This window comes from Sphaeramia orbicularis, chromosome 14 (genome assembly GCF_902148855.1).
Source record: "Sphaeramia orbicularis chromosome 14, fSphaOr1.1, whole genome shotgun sequence".
Lineage (NCBI taxonomy): Eukaryota > Metazoa > Chordata > Actinopteri > Kurtiformes > Apogonidae > Sphaeramia > Sphaeramia orbicularis.
The window spans coordinates 45137225-45158422 of NC_043970.1; the positions used below are offsets into that span (position 1 = coordinate 45137225).

At 34.2% G+C, this 21198-nt stretch overlaps 1 protein-coding gene across 2 annotated transcripts in view; it reads right to left on the reverse strand.

Moving 5' to 3' along the window:
• The window catches only part of grk6 (G protein-coupled receptor kinase 6), a 149475-nt gene that overhangs the window by 41127 nt on the left and 87150 nt on the right, over positions 1 to 21198 (reverse strand). For both annotated transcript variants that reach the window (XR_003937336.1, XM_030154607.1), the window contains exons 5-6: positions 18494 to 18594; positions 2945 to 3037 (exon numbers count right to left, since the gene is read on the reverse strand). Coding sequence is in view for 1 of the 2 variants with exons in the window: in XM_030154607.1 (XP_030010467.1) it covers positions 2945 to 3037; positions 18494 to 18594 (194 nt within the window). In the remaining variant the exon portion in view is untranslated. The remainder of the gene's footprint in view (positions 1 to 2944; positions 3038 to 18493; positions 18595 to 21198) is intronic.

A 21198-nucleotide genomic window follows, 5' to 3' on the forward strand; every position in this document is an offset into this window, starting at 1 on the left:
CCGCCAAGGAGGTTATGTTTTTGCCAGGGTTTGTTTGTTTGTTAGTTGGCAAGATAACTCAAAAAGTTATGGATGGATTTCATGAAATTTTCAGGAAATGTTGATACTGGCACAAGGAAGAAATGATAACATTTCGGTGGTGATGGGGGGGGTGATACAGATCTGCCTTGGCAGAGGTCTGCGCTCTCCGAGTGCTTTTCTAGTTGGTTATAAAACAGAGAATGATTGGAAACCACTACATCAAATCTGTACATGTCACATAATAAATGGATTTTATCTGCAACTGCAAACACACAGGCTTTAAAAATGTTAACTTACATTTGTAGAGTATTATTTTTTTAACATGTTGTGTATATACACCGTATATTTATTTCTTATTAGTTCATTTATTTCTTATAACTCCAACCACAGCTCCTTCTTGTTCTCTTCAGTCATTTAAGGACGCTCAAGAGGAATATCTGCTTCAGCATAACATTACCACTGCAGGAAAATAGCAGTAATTCCAATTATGGAGATGTTTTCTCTACGGATGGTGGATTAGAAACAGTCTGTGCTGCGTTCAGGGAATTCAGAGACCCTGTGGTTGTGAAAACATATCTAAAGCCCACTGGATGGACTGAAACGTCCAAGGCCGTGAACCTTCTCGGTTCCTGGAGAGCCGACACAAGTTTTTCATCTTTTCAGTAACTCGTGCGGTCGTGACAAACCGGATTTGTTCTGCTGCAAATGATAAAATGAATGAGAACGTTCAGCCTCTGTGTTTGCCAACTTACTTAGTTTTCTCTTTTTTTTTTTTTTTTTTAGTTCATTCTGTTAGACCTTTCTGTGCATGTTCTATTAGATCCCAAAGCTGTGAAACTCCCTACCTGAGGAACTAACTCTGTGCCCTCACATCTTTTAACCTCCTTTTAAACAAAGGCCTTTTTATTGTAAGTCTGTCCACTGTTTATTGTATATTCTGTTCTTATGTTTTTATTCTCACGAGCTTTTGGTGGTATTTATTTATGGTATTATTTATGGTATTTCATTGCGTCTGTGCGTCACCTTATCAGTTTAGTCTTGTGAATGATTTCATGAATAAGCATGTCATTTATTGAACTATTTTGTTTTGTGATACAAAGCACTTTGTGATTGTGCTTCAAAAGTTTATAAAAATTATATTATTACAATTGATGTTAATATAGTTACTACTACTAATGATTATTATAGTGATGATAATAATAATGATAATATTGATGATAAAAAAGGATGACGATGATAATACATAAAATAATAAAAATAAAAACAATAAAAATAAATAAATATATTGATAAAAATTTGATTGCTTTTTTTTTTAATTCATAAAATTTTTAAATTTTCACCTTTTTTTTTCCCCCTAAATCTAATGACATCTATTCTGGGGCACTAGAAATCTATAAACCCAATTTGGTATGAATTCAACCGATAGTTTTGCTGCTACAGACATTTGAAGTTTCGCCCATTATAAGTAAATGGGGGGACATTTTCTTTAAAAATTCACAAAAGATTTAAACTTTGACCTACTTTGTCCAAAATATAATGGCATCTCTTCTGGGTCACTAGCAATCTATAAACCCAATCTGGTGTGAATTCAACCAATAGTTTTGCTGCTAGAGTATTAACAAACAAAGAAACAAACTGAACCAAAAACAATACCCCTTGCCTTAGTGGCAACAACAGGTAAATTTTCGCATAAATGAAGTAAATTAATATTCCAATAATAACATCCAGATGTCATTTGAATATCTATAGAAAACCCAAAAAATTCTAATAATTATTTCCGTAACTTTTAATTTTATATTTAGTTTGTAGTGGTCTTTTACCAGTAGTTTGTATCAGAATCAGAATCTCTTTGTCATTGTACAATGAAATTGAGGTAGAGCTCTCCAGTTTAGTGCAAGAATTACAAGGCACAACAAAAACAGTAAGAAGGCACACTCATTTACATTAGAAAAAGTTTAAAAAGAAGTACTGCAGCTAGGAATGTTTGTAAAAAAAAAAAAAAAAAAAAATAGAATTAAGTAGTGCAAATAGCATGAGAAGATAAATAATGTGGGATAAATAGTGTGAAAGGATAAAATAATATGAAAGACGGTAAACATCTGACAGATATTACACATGTCATAGGATGTGATGAGATTATTGCAGTGATTATTGTACACTACAAACAAAAAGTTATGGATATTTTTAATTTTTGGGCTATGTTTTTCAGTTGGGATTCTTGCACCGTGCTTTTTTTTTTTTTTTTTTCTTTTTTAAACTTTTTTTGTGAATTGAATTGAAACATATTTTTTTAATGACCAGACATAGTTTTATTTACAAATGGCAAAAATGACAAAAAAAATTACACAACAATTAAATATCCTTAATTTTTTGTTTGTAGTGTACATCTAAATCTTTTGACAGAATTAGAATGTATTTTTGTAAATATGGGTGTTTTTGGTGAAAATATCTGAGAACCTGAATCGGCGTCCTATAACTCAAATCCACTTAATTCCACTGCTGAATAGAACTGTTTACTGCATCACAGACTTGTTCAGGTTAAAAGTCTGGGAAACACCAGAGGATGAAGACCCAGACGAACCCACAACAACCATTATTCAGGTATTAATTAGCAGGTTTTTAATTCTGAACGCATTCGTCTTCACCTTTCTGAAACTGAGTGGAGCTTTACAATATTCAGTGATGTCACTTTGGGTTCGGAGATTGCATCGTTTTAAAGCCCGAGGAGATGGAAGCACAAGGGAGACATGAGGCAACTTGCTGAGCGTGTTGTTACTGGTTCTGTGGTGAAGTTAAAGGCTAATGCAACCTCGAAATGAGCCTGAGTGAGCGTTTTAAGTGCTGTGTGTTTTTCAGTTAAGTGATTCGACATTATACCGACGTACACCGAGACTGAAAGAACAAAGGAACAGAAAACACTTACTTCTCCAGCCACTTCCACTGGAGGAACCTGTTGTAGTACATGCTGTCGAGGTAGTCTGCGAAGGGCGCCACACTCAGGTAGTCATGGATTAATCTGCGAAAAACAACGTCTGTTACTCAACAAACAGATCCTACTTTTGCTGACACGGGGGCAAAATAATACAGCACAATGATCCACTCATTTAGTCTTATTTTCCCAAATCCTGTTTATTATATTTAGGGGAAAGCAGATGTTCTCAAGCCACAACATGCCCAGTAAAAACAGCTTTACATGACTGATTATAATGGCTTTTACATGTACAATAATGTGTTTTTTTATTTTGTTTTGTTTTTTTCTTCAGCGCAATGATAATGTACATTTTTATTTGCCTCTCATTTCATTCATTCATTTCATTTGTTTGTTTATTTCGAGCATTTACAGAATACATGCAAATTCAAAATTCCAAAAATCCTTCATCTATACTCGAAAAGGAGTGGGAAGAAGAAAAACTTATTTAAGCCCACCCCCATTCTCATCATCAAATAACTGAACATAACATTTTAATTACTCACTCCTGTCCTTTGACTTCAAGCCAGAACAATGAACAAAATGAACAAAATAGGCCTAAACCAAATTAGAATGAACTCATTTGACAGTTTTTACATTGTAGAACCAAAATGTGTGTGAAAAATAAAAACAAAGTACATTCCTGGTGGTGTTACCGCGGGTAACAGTTATCCGTCAACTTACATTATAATTAGTGCTGGGCAGCGATTAAAATTTTTAATCGCAATTAATCGCATGGATTTCTGCGACATAAAAATCTCCTTAAACTCCTTTTCAATGCCTATTACACACTAAAAGACCTGGAAAAGACGTTAAAACACTAGAGTGTGACCCCTCCCTTTGACATGATTACAGGATTTAACCAAGACTTGGAGTCAGATCAAGCAAAAGGATTGTACGGAAACAAAATATAGTGTCTAATTCACAAAACACCTGCAAAGGAGTTTTAGTCGACTGCATGTGTTATTTGCATGGATGTAAATGATATTCATACATGTGAAGTAAAATCGACCCTTTTTATGCAAATAAGCCTGGATGCAAAAAACCAAAAAAAACAAAACCAAAAATAAAATAAAATAAAATTGTCACAGAGAGTTATGACATTTGGTGAAATCAGGAATTAATTACACACGCTCTTTGTTTCTCCAGATTTAGTTTCTTCCAAAGTTTCCAAGGCTTGATTCATATTGAATTAATATTTAATTATATAAAGTATGAGATCTCCATTCAAATATTAATGGCATCAGGTATTAATGGCATACATGTTATCTGACAGTTTGGGGTACTTAAATATAAAATTGGAAAAAAAAAAAAAAAAGAATTCAACCAATAGTTTTGCTGCTAAAGTGTTAACAATCAAACAAACAAACAAACCGAACCAAAAACAATACCCCTTGCCTCCCCTTTAGGGGCGGGGTAACAATGACGACTCTAGTCTTTGTTTTAGTGTAAAAAGAGTAAAAAAAAATTACATGAAAATGTTGACGTTTACAAACTATCCTTTCACAAAAAAAGTGACCAACCTGAAAAAATACAAACAGCCTGAAATGTCTTAAGAAAAATAAATGCAATTTTATCAATATTCTGCCTGTTATTCAATGTTTTGTGTATGTGATCCACTGTGATCTGTAAGTTGTAATGCACGAGTAAATGATAAACAGAGGCAGAACATTGTTGAAAATCCTGCTCTAGACATTTGAAATTTCGCCCATTGTAAAAAAAAATGGGAAAAGAAAAAAAAAAAAAGATTAAAAAAATTCATAAAACATTTGAACTTTGACCTACTTTTCCTTAAATGTAATCAGATCTATTCTGGGTCACTGGCAATTTATAAACACAATTTGGTATGAATTCAACCAATAGTTTTGTTCCCCGAGTGTTAAACAAACCAACAAATCAACAAACAAAAACAAACACAATATCAACAAACAAACAAACACAACATCAAAAAACACATCAACAAACACAACATCAACAAACACAATATCAACAAACAAACAAACACAACATCAAAAAACACATCAACAAACACATCAACAAACACAACATCAACAAACACAACATCAACAAACAAACACATCAACAAACACAACATTAACCAAAAAACAAACAAACCAACAAACACATCAACCAACAAACACATCAACAAACACAACATCAAAAAACACAACATCAACCAAAAAACAAATAAACCAACAAACACAACATCAACAAACAAACGCAACATCAACCAACAAACAAACCAACAAAATAATGCAACATCAACAAACAAACACAACATCAACCAACAAACAAACCAACAAACACAACACCAACATACAAACACAGCATCAACCAACAAACGCAACATCAACAAACGCAACATCAACAAATAATCAAACACAACATCAACAAAGAGGACATCAACAAACAAACACAATATTAACATAGAGAAAACGATGTAACATCCCATAAAACCACTGTTTAATGTAGTCAAGGGCAGAAAGAATTCTGCCGGACAGATTCCAGAGAAGACATGACTTGTATCTTAACTTTAGACAAACTTGGACAATACTTTTTTGATGAGGAAGTGATCTTTAAATGTGTGGAGAAAAGGATTCCAGCAAGAAAAACCTGTTCCACCGTTTATATGGTCATCAGATTATTGCTGTGAGAAGTCCTTAAAAAGAGGCTGCTGGATTCTCATAATGTTATTTTTTCCGTTCTGCAAACATATTTCACCCCAGATCACCCTGCGCAGAGCTGGGACTGGAAGAAAAATGAGTGTATAATGGGTTTTGAGTGGCTTCTGTGCAACAATGGAGAGTAAATCGGGTTAACGACACAAACACGATGGATAGTACAACTGTTTTCTAAATAAATGACAAATGCCGCAATAGCTGAGGGATTGTAGTGTTAATAATGTGCGCTGTGTCAGAGTAAATCATGTCATTCACTTGATGTTGCCTGAAAAACAAACGGGACTCTGTGCATCTCCACGCCTACATAACAGGCATGAACAGAGGATGTTACTCAATGTGTCACTGTCTGTGGAATGAATGGACAGAGTCACCAGAGAACAGCATGATGTCGTATTAGGTTTTATTATTTTACTGTTTTATGATTTCCTGTTTGCTACATTATCAGTATTCATGTTTATATTTCACTCTTTTTCCTTGGAAACCTGAACTACACAACGCTATGATAGTTAGACTAGCTAACAATCTGCAAAACATGTTCAAAACGACAGATGAAGGCTATAATCTAAAGGGGGAACATAACTCAGGGTTTCTGCAGGTATCAGCAAATTTAATTTAATGCATTTTAATGTCCTTTTTAACCCTATAACACCAAATGTCTCATATTTGATACGTGAGTTTGGAAGCCCTCTACATCAGGGGTGTCAAACTCATTTTAGTTCAGTTCCACATTCAGCTAAATTTGATCTGAAATGGGCCGAACCAGTAAAATAACATAATTATATATAAATAATGTCAACTCCAAATTTTTCTCTATGTTTTACAGCAAAAGAGTAAATTTACTTTATGAAAAGCTTTACATCTACAAACTATCCTTTCAAGAGATGTGAATAGCATAAACAAACTGAAAAAATAAGTGTAATTTTAACAATTCTCTGCCTCTGTTTATCATTTACACATGTACATTATAACTTACAGATCACAGTGGATCTACAAATACACAAAATATTTAGCAACAGGCGGAATATTGTTAAAATTCTACTTACTTCTCTTAAGACATTTCAGGTTGTTCATATTTGTTCAGGTTATTCACATTTTTTTGGCGAAATTATACTTTGTTTTAGTGTAAATACATGAAAATATTTACATTTACAAAGAGGAAAATTTGGAGTTGTCATTATTTATATGTTATTATGATAGTATTTTACTCTTCCTGTCCACTTGAGATTGAATGTGGAACCCGAACGAAAAGAACTGTTAATCTTAGTCTTGAAAAACCTGATGTATACAATTAGATACATGCAATACACAGATAATCCACCAGGGGGAGGAATTCATTCACCAGAGGCCTTTCCAGTGACACAATAAGACTGTCATTAATGAGGAAGGAGGAGGAACTTTGACAATTTAGAAAAGGAATTACCAATTTGTTAGACATGTTTGTGTTATATTAGGTTTTTGTTTGTTCAAAAATAACAATATTTGAGCACTGAGACCCAATGTATCAAATATGATACAAAACTGAAACTCATACATGGAAATTGATATTTGAAAAAATGCTTTTGGTTGTTCAGGAGGACCAATTGTTTATTTTTTTATTTCTTGGCAGAATGGCTGCACAATGGCGATATACCCAATACAAAGGTGCAATAACTAGTTAATTATTGTAACTTCAGTCATCTACTTCTTGTTGTTAACAGCTTTGCTTGTAAAAAGAGAAAAAAAAATGCTCTGATGCTGTAGTTTGCCCTCTGCTTGACATATTACTGAAATACTGGAGCTTAAAAATTGGTTTTATAAGTATTTTTTTTTATCTATTTGTGTTCTTATGCTGTAAGAGAGATCAATTATTAAACTGAATAAAACATAATTTACCATAAAAATGTAAATCTGACTTCTGTGGGCTGACGAGGATAAAAAAACAAAACTTTACAAGGTGAATTTCAGCTCCTTTCCTCTGGACGGAAGTTTTTAGTCCCAAGGTGCAGGACTTTGTTCCTGTCGCCGTCACTGAGCTCAATAAGAAATAGTGACATTGCACTTTACTAACTTATTTTAGTGATTTATTCTATTTCTTTGCTCTATTTATTATTATTGTGACTTCAAATTTTTTAAATTTATGTTCTTATACTGGTTTTTACCCTAGATTGTTTTCATCTTTTCTGGTTTTTATTGTGTTCTATTGCATCTTGTTTTTATTTATTTGATCTTATTTATTTATTTTATTCTTTTACTTATCCATGCTGCTATACTGATGAATGGTGGAACACTGAGCACTTTTTGTCCTGTGTTTTTGTACTGTCTGTAAGCTCGATCAAGTACCTGTCTTACATGTTCAATGTATGTCTTGTTGTAATACCAAAGCAATCACCTAGACCGCAAAACAAATCTACCTACAAGTACAAATAAAGTAACCTTGAACCTTGAAACAAAAAACTGGATACTGAATGGATTTAATCAGCATTCCGTCCACAAATGTTCTTTAATTCACCCACTTTTCAGTCACGAGAGGGGACTCTAATTCAAACTCTGAAAACACTGCTAATGCTAACGGCTAACCGCTAACACTAGCCTTACTGCTAATTAACTGATGTTATGTTAAGCTTTGACACTTAATTCCAGCTCCTCGCTAATTGGTGTTTCATTACTGCAACCTGGACTCTGTAATGAGTACAAGCACTAATTAGTAGAGATCGACCGATTATCGGCCGGGCCGATTATCGGCACCGATATTTGGAAATTTGACATATATCGGTATCAGCCTTTTTTTAATCCGACGGGCCGATATTAAGAAATCAATTTAAAACTGGGTTATTTCATCTTAGATGCAGCCGCGCCTCTCCCTCTCTCTGATTGGTTGAGGCAGAAGCTGTCCTCACACACAGACTGGGACTGACTTGGGATGAGACTGTGTTCTATACATTCTCTCCATTACTAATACATAGAGCGTTTAGAGCCAGACTGATGAACTATTGTTCTGGTAAAAGCTCATCAGACTCCACCTTAGCGTGCTTCCCTAAAACAAGTGAACTGAGTTTTTTCGGCGCTCTTTCTTAATCCCACACACATGCTTTTCTATCACAGACTGTTTCCATCTCCATATTATCAGCAGTCTAATTTACACACACGTCAGGAGGTAATCTGAGTTAGCAGAGCTGCTGCTAATGTTTACTCTGCTCTGACGTTCTTCTGAAACATTAGTAGTAGTTGTGAGATGTAGAGCACAGGGATGTTTAGTACAGTTTCAGAAGAGTTTTCTGTGTTTACCTTTAACACGTGTTTTCTCTCCGGAGCTTCTCACACGAGAAAACTTCGCCTCTCTGCGGTGTGTACTCCTTCCGCGTCGAAATCCGACGCAGGAGTACCCTCTGCGTCAAATAGTGCCACTATGGGGCTCTGACCGCATGCGTCGATTTCTGGCTATTTGGGATGAGGCTGTGTTGGTATGTAATGTAATAGTGTGTGTTTGCGTTAAAGTCACATGAAGAACTCTACAACTCACAACTACTGATGTTGCTGTGAGCTTTCTAGTCCTATGATCTGAAAATTAAAGTGAAGATGAGAGAGAGTAAAATTCAGAAGTGATTTATCTGAACATGGTGGAACATTTTAAATCCTGTGTGAGCTCATTAAAGCCCTAAAGGCTGTTTGTGTTCTGTCAGGAGTTTAACTGCACTCATAGCAACTATTATACTTTTTTATATCGCTTTTGTCATATTAATCATTAATAATGTAGCAGCATAGTTTTGAATGACAGGGTCCCTGCTATCACATGGTAAAATATAAAATTTAATAATGAAATCAACTTAAGGCTTCCCAAATGCTGTAATAAATGAAGCATGATGAGTTGAGCAGATGTCAGCATGTGGCCCAAGAGTTTACAAGAGTCTCCCTGTATTTTTGTTGTGTTTGAACTTAAAACAAAGATAAGTCATTATAGTTATATTTCAATTTTACTTTATTTACTGTGGAAAAATTTAAGGGAGCTATTTATTTAAGCTTTTATGCAACTTTATAAGAGATGCTTCTGAGTCTAGGAAATCCATGCACTTCTGGAGCTATTATTTTCTATTTGTTTGATTAAATAAACATGTTTTAGGCATTAAACGAAGTTTAGTGTTTGCGTTAATCAAAATTTTTCACGCCAATTTTTACACTTTTACTGGAAATGAATATCGGCTCCAAATATCGGTTATCGGCCTCCTCTAACTACTAATAATCGGTATCGGCCCTGTAAAAAAAACCATATCGGTCGATCTCTACTAATTAGCACGTTAACAACCATGTTTATATTTACAGACGGAGCAGGGAAGCTTTTACAGTGTCCATCATGTTTCCACAATAACTCTGTTTTCTCTTCTTTTGCCATTTTTCATCCATTATTAACCCTTTCATGCATAGTGGTCACTACAGTGAACAGCTATTCTACAGTTGTTCTCTTGTATATTCATGAGTTTTGTTGTTTTAGTTCCATATGAGTCAACACAGTGGACGCCTATGCATCATCCCATACACTGCAATTCATACCATCACTGTAACTTTGCTGTTCTTGATAAACCTGATCTGCAGTAACATGTTTGAGTGTAAATCAGTTGCAAATAAAAATTGGGAATATGATAAAATGTGAGAAAACATCAGATTAGCTGCATTAAAAATGTTTGGATATGATAGTTTTCATACAGTATACCACTTTCTGATATTGCATTCTTTGCATCAAAAATTAAACACACAGTGTCCAGCAGATTGGACATTTTTGGAACTCCATGAAAAATTTTGAAGGTAGATTTGTTTCTTTATTGCTTTAACAAAAAAAAACAAAAAAAAATCAATTAAATAAAAAAATTCACTTCAAGAAAAAAACCCTACTAAATCAAAGAAAAAAACTGTTCAAATGCAATTTTTTGGATATTAAATATTTTTTGCATTTGTCTTATTTTGTTACTTTTAATTATATTTCTGATTATTTTATTGAATATTTTGCCAGTTAAATCACCCAAAATTGCCTTACTTGACTTTGTTTTCTAGTAGTGGAATGAACCGCAGTACATTTATTATGCTACAAGTACAAACCAAAAACAAATATTTTCAATCAAAAAAAAAAAAAAAAAATCACTTCACTAAAAAAAAAAAAAAAAAAAAAAAAAAAAAAAACATTTTCAAAGAAAAAGTGTTCAAATGCAACTTTTTGGATCTTAATTTTTTTTTTTTCATTCAACACTTTTTTTCTTTGTTTGAAAAGGGTTTTTTTATTGCAATTTTTTTTTTGATTGAAATTTTTTTTTGTTAGAGCAACAAAGAAACAAATCTACCTTCATAAAAAATAGGTTCAATAAAAAAATTCAAATGGATTGTTTTTTCATGCCTAAAGAGGAATAAAAACACTCAGGAATAAAATCTCAGCTAAGGTTGTCATAATTCATGCATGAAAGGGTTAAAGTGCTCTTAATATTATGTCTTTTATATTTCTACTTTTTATCCATTAATACAGACACAGTACTTAGTAGGGGTGTGACAATACGATCAGCTCACGAGACAATATGATACACAATATTGGGTTCACGTGAATAAGATGAGATGATATTTCACAATACTTTTTAGAAAACTATCCAATCCAACTTTATTTGTAAAGCACTTTAAAACAACCACAGTGGACCAAAGTGCTGTACAGAAAAATAAATAAAAAACAAAATAAGAGTAAAATACAAGAGCAGATTAAAAGACATAGAACAACTGTAAAAATAAGATAAAAAATTAAAAATTCATAAATAAATAACAAATACAGAAGAATACTAAACTAAAACTACAGTGATAAAGTATAGGACTGGAAAAACAGACTTTCTTATTTAACAGAATTACAAAACAATGTAGGTGCATTTTGAAATATTTTATAACTTGCATTATTATTATCGTTAACAAAAACTATCATTGTAAAAACATTTTTGTTAACTGAAATAAATAAAAACTATAATTAAAAGAAAAAAACTGTAACTAATTGAAACTATTGTGTGCTTACAAAACTAACTAAAACAGATAAAATTATGGACAAAATTCCTTTCGTTTTCGTCTTTGTCATTGTCGGATTGATACGAAATTGATTTTAGCAATTTTTAGCAACTTTAGCAATTTTAGCTAGCGGCACCTTCCGACACTTCCGGGGATAATTTCTTGTCGCATGTTGTTTAGAGTCGGCTTCTCATCTCCACTCTACCTGGAAACATGGAGACTAAAGTTTGGAGAAAGCAGCAGAGTCCTGTCTGGGATTTATTTGAATACAGTGGCGAGGAAGATAAAAGTTATGAAAAAACTTAAACTAATACTAAAACTAAGCATTTAGAAAAAAATGAAAACTAATAATAACTAGCAAACCTGCTCTAAAAACTAATTAAAACTAACTGAATTAGAGGGAAAAAAGGTCAAAACTAAATAAAACTAAACTATAATGAAAAATCCAAAACTATTATAACCTTGAGCCATGCATGAGCTTTTACCTGCTGAACTTCTTTCCACAAATAAAAATAAATATTTATTTTTTTTAAAAAGTGCAAACAATATGTGCAAAATAGTAAAATGGCCTCATATCAGCGACAATGAAAATGCCGATGTCTCTGGTTATTGCCGTGGCTCTGGTGCTCGACTGTGGGTGTTCAAAAGGCGTCTGTCATTGTCTGGCCTTTAGCTGTTTGAATCACAGGAGTTTCAAGACAGAACTATAGCTGTATTGTTTTGCGCTGTTCTTTATTTAAACCAGTTCATTAGAGTTGTGTGTGTAATGGAAACATATGAGTTTATACTTCTGCCTACTCCTTTTCAAACAAAGGGAAATGTAAAAATGCAATGTAAGTACTGTGAATGCTATAATGCTGCTATAATGTTATTTTTATACCATGTTTAATGCAAATGATCCATAATTCCATAATTTGTCATAATTTTACATTTTCAGTCTTACATACCTTGAGTAACAATTGTCAATTTCAGTCGATTTCACTGTACCATATATTGGTGGGGAGTACCACTAGGTTCTACTTGTAAATAAAGTGTATTATAGTTTACAATTAAAATGTTGTTTGTTTCATTTTTTTTCACGTATTTGCAAATTCCATGTATTGATTTTTGTTATAATTTAGATCATTTGCATTAAACATGGTATAAAAATAACATTATAGCAGCAGGATTCCATTCTAGGCCGGCCTAGAATAGAATTCCATTCTGGGCCGGCCCGATTCTGAATCGGGCCAGATTCCGTTTTGGGCCTCTATACTTATTTATTTATTTATAGGTAATTTGATTGTTTTAATACATTTAAATATTCTTTATTAAACATTAAAAAGTCAAACAAAATGCAAAATCTCATATAAACTTAGAGCAAAAAACTGTAGTTTAATATGGAAAATTACTGTAGTTTTATGAGATGGTTATTTTCCGTTATTTTACAGTATTTTTTCGGCACCCCTGCTGCCGGAATATTACCGTTTTTTTTGCTTTTTTTTAAAATTTTTTTTAATAGTGTAGGTAATTCGTTTATCAGACAAACTAGTAAAGCAAGTAAACAAACAACTACCCGTCTGAGAAATGAATGACCTATAATAAGCATTAAAAATGTTTTTATTTCATAGTTTTCACACAGTGTATCAGTAAATACATGTTTCTTTGCTCCAAAAATTAAACGCATGGTTTTTGCGGCTCCATGAAAAATAGGTTCAGAAGAAAATTTTCTTTAGGCATGTTTTTTTTTTCATGCCTAAAGATGAATAAAAACACCCAGGAAAAAAATCTTGATTAAGGGTCTCATAATTCATGCATGAAAGGGTTAAAGGTGTGGGAACTTTTGTGACCAATTTTTCATCAAATCTGTAAAACCTCAGTCATATCCACAATATCATGAATCTGTAAGTCTTTCTGTCCTTACTCACCTGAATCTCTTGCATTACGGTGAACAATTTCTTAGTGCCATCCACCATAAACAAACCATGTTTACAAACAGAGTCGGGAGGTAACTCGGGCATCTTTGGAATTTTGTAGCAACGTGCATTGTGGGAGGCGAAGGCTCGTGCCACCGCCTGACAGCGGCAGCGTGAGCATATGATATTATATGGATGAAACGATGCGGAAACGGCTGAAACGCGGAAACAGCTGGGGGGATATGCATAGAGGGAAGGGAGCTCCTGCCGTTTCCGCGTCGTGTCTGTAGTGCATGTCGCGACAAAATTCTGAAGATGCCCCAGTTACCTACTGGCTCTGTTTGTAAACACGTGGTTTGTTTATGGTGGATGGCACTAAGAAATTGTTCACCGTAATGCAAGAGATTCAGATGAGTAATCACAGAAAGACTTAAAGATTTATGATACGTAGGCTATGACTAAGGTTTCACAGATTTGATGAAAAATTGCTCATGAAAGTCTCCTGCACCTCCAAAAGTGGTTTCTTAATGTGTACTTTTACTATATCAACTGTACTGAATACTGCCGTACATACCAAAGATACTTCCTGAAACAGCGACATATATATCCAACAGCACATCCCAGAATACCTTGCGCAGGTGTCTCTTAAAGTGACAGAACCTTTTTCTGTTTTACCTACATTACAAATATATTACATTACAAATTGATTCGGCGAGGGAGCAAGAAGTTGAGTGTGGGAAACCTGCAGAGAAACGACTTTGGAAACAAAGTCCTAATTTTTTCACTGACTGTATGTGAGGCACGTGTTCTGAAATTACACAAAAGCCACTTTGTGAAGTCATGGTGTTATTTGATAAATAAATAATCAAGCTCATGGAATTGCTCTGCATTTTTTTTTTTTAACCAGAATGAGCTTATTGAATCAGAATGTGTTTAATTGCTCTGTATCGTGATTTGGGTGATGCTGTCTGGAGATGCGTATCATATTGGCCTTTTCCAACCCTAATGTGTGTGTGTGTGTGTGTGTGTGTGTGTGTATTTAGAGCTTTATATATAATTATATGTTTTTCTTTTTCTGTTCTATTGATAATTTCTTTCCTACTACTTGAACAGAGCTACTGTAACTCCCAATAATTTCCCCCTGGGACTAATAAAATATTGTGATTCTGATTCATCCAGTATCGTATAAAAACTTGTGAACAAATGGACTCCACATTAAATAAACCTCATAATGATCGTTTTCCATCCACCTCCATAAAAATAGTTTTCCATCAAAAGATAAATTGTAGTTGAAGTCTGGAGCTGCTGCTTTATCATTTAAGCATATAATAAATCTAGAAAACTGCTTTGGTCCAAACTAATCGGTCAGTGCGACTCGTGATTTCACTTGAACATCACTTGTGACTTCAAACACTTGAGAGTTTTCCAAAACCAGACACCAGAGGCAGAGCAGACGCCGAGGCCTGCGGTGCCGTTTCTGATGTTCTTTGAAATGCTCGATTGTTGAGGTACCACAGGATTTCTTTTCAAGTATCTGAGCAATTTGAGGTTGAGATATTTTGGGATGAGAGCTCACACCGCTAACCTTTAGCATACAAAGGTTTTTAAGATAAGATCTGTTATTTTTCCATGATTCTGTTTATTATCTTTGCATTAGTCATACTTTACTTGTACTATTCACTTCTTATTTTACTTCCAGCTGCTTTTTGTCTTTGTTTTTAATTCATCTTTGTCACTTTTACTTTTTGGTACTTCTGCTAGAACATTGTACGTTTCAAATATTTTGTGTTTTAAATCAATAATTACATTTTAGTTTACCTTCAGCTGCTCCTGTTTTTAACCCTAGAACGCCAAACGTATCATATTTGATCCATGAGTTTTGAAGCCCTCTACATGATCACTGTGACTTTTTTTTTTCCGAAAAACCTGATGTATACAATTAGACACATGCAATACACAGATAATCCACCAGGGGGGAGGAATTCACCAGAGGCCTTTCCAGTGACACTACAAGACTGTCATTAATGAGGAAGGAGGAAGAACTTTGACCATTTAGAAAAGGAATTACCAATTTGTTAGACATGTTTGTGTTATATTACGTTTTTGTTTGTTCAAAAATAATAATATTTGAGCTTTGAGACCCGATGGCTCAAATATGATACAAAATTGAAACTCATACATGGAAACTGATACTTGGGAAAAAAAAATGTTTTTGGTTGTTCAGAAGGACCAGTAAAGGCTCCAGTTTCAAAGAACTGGAATTTTCTGTCAATATGCTTTTATGTCAAATATTTGAGTATAGTTTTAATTTATTACAATTTTGATTTCATATACCTAATATTTGGAACCAATATTCACTTTTATAGTCTTTGAAAAGGTTCGTTAAGCATCTTTGTGTTGTTTATGCAATGAATTATATACATTTTTCCAGTCGGATTTTATATTTTTTGTGTGTTTTTTGGCCTTTTGTGTTGATATAGTAGGTTAAAGTGAAAAAATAATAGACAGATGAGATAGATGAAGTTGTGCTGAAAAAAAAGATACCAAACATGGGTATAGTAAACATTTGTTTATATACTATATAAAGGCAAAATCAAAAGTACTCAAAGGTAGCCAAAATAGGCTCAGACCCCTAAGGGTTAAACCCAAAATGTAGAATTTGGATTTTACATCAACACTTGCATAAAGCCTTTATTATCCACCACAGGCTTGGTAATAACAAGATATTTTGATGCCCCTGGTTTGGAAAGTACCCTTTCATTTCCCCACAGACAATAATATTAAATGACATAATGGAATGAGTATCTGCTGGTTTAATCACCAGTAGAGAAGATCTTCGCAGCCACATGATAAGCCACGATTAGCTTTTAGGCTCTGTCTGCACATCTCTTAGGGGAAATAATTTTGTGAACTGCTTTAAAAATAAAAAACGAATTTTGTTACATGTGCCGCGAACAATGAAGTGAACACAGTCTGCAGCCCAAAGCGCAACGGATTCTTCGTAAATCCGGCCTGCTTACCTAAAAACCTGATTTCTCTGATACAAAGATGATATCATCAAAATAAAATGTTGTAATCAAAGGAAGTGTCGATGTGACTTAACTCTGATACGGTTAAAAGGAGGTCTGAATACAATTATAGAGACCTGAACACATGAAAGAGTCAGTTAACACATCCCATACCACTGATGGGCTTTTTGACAGGATTATTCTTATTGTATTATTGTATATAATCTCTATAGATCACACAAGATCAAGAGATTATCATGATCAGGGTTCCCACTCTTTCCCTGAAATTATTTTCCAGAATATTTTCAGCCATTATCCCATAATACACTCATCCATTCCCCCTCATTCCCCTCAAGTGTTCTTTTCTACCGTTGTAACTTGGATTTACTCAAATAGTTTCTATGTTTATTACTCAGACATTTGATGTGCAGTCTATGGTTATAATTTATCTATGAAAAATAATTATGACAAATGTATCCCAGAATAATGCAAACACACCCACAGATTACAGAGGAGCACTTCATTAGCCTTCCATTAGTAGTAGTAGTAGTAGTAGTAGTAGTAGTAGTAGTAGTAGTAAAAATGATGGTGGTAGTGGCAGTAGTAGTAAAATTGATTGTAGTAGTAGTAGTTGCAGTAAAATTGATTGTAGTAGTTGCAGTAGTAGTTGTAAAAATGATGGTGGTAGTAGTAGTAGTAGTAGTAGTTGCAGTAGTAATAGTAAAAATGATGGTAGTAGTAGTAGTAGTAAAAATGATGGTGGTAGTAGTAGTAGTAGTAAAAATAATGGTAGTAGTAGTAGTAAAAATGATGGTAGTAGTAGTAGTAGTACTTGCAAAAATGATGGTAGTAGTAGTAGTTGCAGTAGTAGTAGTAGTAGTTGCAGTAGTAGTAGTAGTAGTAGTAGTAGTAGTAGTTGTTGTTGTAAAAATGATGGTAGCAGTTGTAAAAATTATGGTAGTAGTAGTAGTAGTTGCAGTAGTAGTAGTAGTAGTAGTAAAAATGATGGTAGTATTAGTAGTTGTAGTAGTAGTAAAAATGATGGTAGTAGTAGTAGTTGCAGTAGTAGTGGTAAAAATGATGGTAGTAGTAGTAGTTGCAGTAATAGTAGTAAAAATGATGGTAGTGGTAGTAGTAGTTATAAAAATAATGGTAGTAGTAGTAGTTGCAGTAGTAGTAGCAGTAAAAATGATGGTGGTAGTAGTAGTTGCAGTAATATTTGTGGTTGCAGTAGTAGTAGTAGTAGTAGTAAAAATGATGGTAGTCTTAGTAGTTGTTGTAGTAGTAGTAGTAGTAAAAATGATGATGGTAGTAGTAGTTGTAGAAATGATGGTAGTAGTAGTCGCAGTAGTAGTTGTGATTGCAGTAGTAGTAGTTGTAGTAGTAAAAATGATGGTAGTCTTAGTAGTTGTAGTAGTAGTAGTAAAAATGATGGTAGTAGTAGTTGTAAAAATGATGGTAGTAGTAGTTGCAGTAGTAGTTGTGATTGCAGTAGTAGTAGTTGTAGTAAAAATGATGGTACTAGTAGTTGTTGTAGTCGTAGTGCTAGTACTAGTAGCAGTTGTAGTAGTAGTAGTTGTTGTAGTTGCAGTAGTTGTAGTGGTTGCAGTAGTAGTAGTTGTAAAAATGAGTAGTCGCAGTAGTAGTTGTGATTGCAGTAGTAGTAGTTGTAGTAAAAATGATGGTACTAGTAGTTGTTGTAGTCGTAGTGCTAGTACTAGTAGCAGTTGTAGTAGTAGTAGTTGTTGTAGTTGCAGTAGTTGTAGTGGTTGCAGTAGTAGTGATAATGATAATAATAGTAAAAATACTTTATTTTTTTTGTCCACTCTCCATCATCGTGGACAGGCTGGTTTCTTAAACCGGTAGAACAGACACATCAGTTCAGTAAAAGGCCTGTAAGTGCATGTGAACTCCTCTTACTTGGTACAGTCCTTGAACAGCTCTTTGCAGGCCTCGTCCTGCAGCCGCTCAGCACACTGAGCCATCATGGCCTCCTCCACCTCAGGCACATGGTCCTCTGACTGGAAAACAAAAAAAAAAAAAACAATAATATGATGTCCAGGTAAAAACACTGACTCAGTTCTGATGATACAGTCATAACAGAGGCAGAGCTGCTAAGTGATTATTATCCTCTGACTTGTACATGTTCAGGCTAGAATGCAGACACAGAGGGTGCAGATGAGTGTAAACGGACTGAAGTGACATAAAGCAAATACACAGAAGTCAGAATAAAAAATGTGTTTTTAAGGAAGTGACGGAGGGTTGGTGATTGTTCTTTGGCTCTAACGGATCAATGCATTGGTTTAAGAAAGTGGTTCCAACCTTTTTTACTCATGACCCCATTGTAACATCACACATTTCTGCCGACCCCAGAGACATTTTTTTTTGCTAAAATTAATTTGTTTTTGCTCATGTAATAGTTTGCTATACTATGTTGCAAAAAACCCTTAATTTTAGACATTTAGTCTATATAATGTATATTATTCTGGACGGAGGCCGAAAAGCCAGGTGTAGATTACTGCACAAAGGGAGAATTTGATTTTCCTTGTTCAGGATATGTACAGTCAGTCCAGCTTGGATTTACAAGGCTGACAATTAATACTGAACAAACAAGAACTCAAACTATGAATTATGAAAGAGCTGCAGCATCTGAAACTGACCACAATGAACATTTGACAGATAAACAGAACCACAGTGCTTCAGTTTCAGCTTCAGTTTGTCTTTTATGTATTGTGATCGTCTCTCTCAACTCACCATACATTTTTTATTAGTAAGTTGGATTTTTAAAAATTTTTAATCAATTACTAGAAATTTCAGGCGACCCCATTTGAAATCCACGAGGGGCCCCGACCCCAAGGTTGAAAAAACACTGCCCTAACCCTTGCAACTCCATGTCAAGTGTAAGGGCCGAGGGGTGAATTTGGATTGGGTCGTAGATGTTTATTAAAGCTCAGATTAAAATTGAGGGTTATTATATCAGAAACAGAGAGAACTTTTTCAGCAAAATATCAAAAACTGAACAATAAAAACAAACATTTCCATCCACTGTCATTGATCCAACTCCAGGGGTTTTACTGGTGAATTAATGTTGTAGAAGATGACGGTGTTTCCACAGTAACTACGGAGCCTCTGAACGTCCAAATGGGTCGAAAATGATGACCATGAAAAGATGACAAACTGTATTTTACACCAATTATTGGCATGTACTGATACGATTAGTGGATCAACAGGTATTAAACAGTATTGTCTAAAATATCGTGGACCAAATCTGTGGAATAATCTATGACCTGAACTTCAATCAACATCTTCTTTATTATTGTTTAAAAAGCATCTGAAAAGGACTCTAATTCATTAAAAAAATGTAAGGCTGTGTATCATTTGATTTGTATTTGATGATTTGCATTTTTTATTTTTACTTTAGTTGATTATTTCAGTTATATTGTATTTTTGATTCTTTTTCTTTTTTTTTCCAGTGTATTGTTTATTTCCGGGGAGGTATTCCTATTAGCCTTTTTTGGCTTCTAACCTCTCCTGCATTATGATGTTACTTCTTTGAATGTTGTTGTTTTTTTATTTTCTCTTGTTGTTTTATGATGTGCAAATAAATACATTTAAAAAAAATAAATAAATAAAAAGTAAACACTTTAAATCAGTAGATGGTTGTGGTCAACTGTGGATGTTTGGGTCTTTATGGGTTAATTTCCATCACGAAGCATTGATGGAGTTAATTTGACTTTAAAAAAAAAAAAATGTTCTTGCAAAGTTTTCTTTAGTGTGACTCAATATTTTACTTTGATGGTTCTTTTGCTTGTTGTTGATTGTAGTTTGAAAAGTTGAAGCTGAATTATAGGAAATCAAATAGAGATGAAGATTAAGCAAATATGGACATTCATTAAAACACTGATAGGATTGTTCATTTCCTTCTGTAAACGGGGTGGAGTTCTGCAGCCGGCACCCTGCTTGAATGTAGAACGAGGAAGACATAAACCATCATGAAGGTGGTGTTTGTTCACAGAGGGTTGAAAAATGGACCATTATTTGTCAACCATCTGGTCCCTGATGACAGAACAAATACTCTGACTGCTCTGCTCTGTTCTGTTCTGTGGTGGGTATGGCTTCAGTTTGACTGGTGTTCAATAGAAAGAGACGATTAACACGTGTTTATCATGTTTGCATTGTGTCACCATTTGTGTGAATAATGTTTGTCTGAGAAAAAGATCATTTTATAAGTCAAAAAGTCATGATTTGTGGGAAAGAAACGTATAACTTTGTGTGAAATCTTCTAGATAGAGGTGGAAATGTGAGAGGTCTAATGGGTCTGGTCTGGTTTAATGGGTCCGGTCTGGTTTAATGGATTTGCTCTGGTTAAATGGATCTAGTCTGGCTTAATGGGTCCAGTCTGGTTTAATGGATTTGCTCTAGTTAAATGATTCTAGTCTGGTTTAATGGATCTGGGTCTGATTTAATGGGTCCGGTCTGATTTAATGGGTCTTGGTCTGGTTTAATGGATCTGGGTCTGGTTTAATGGGTCTGATCTGGGTCTGGTTTAATGGGTCCAGCCTGGTTTAATGGATCTTGGTCTGGTTTAATGGATCTGGGTCTGGTTTAATGGGTCTGGTCTGGTT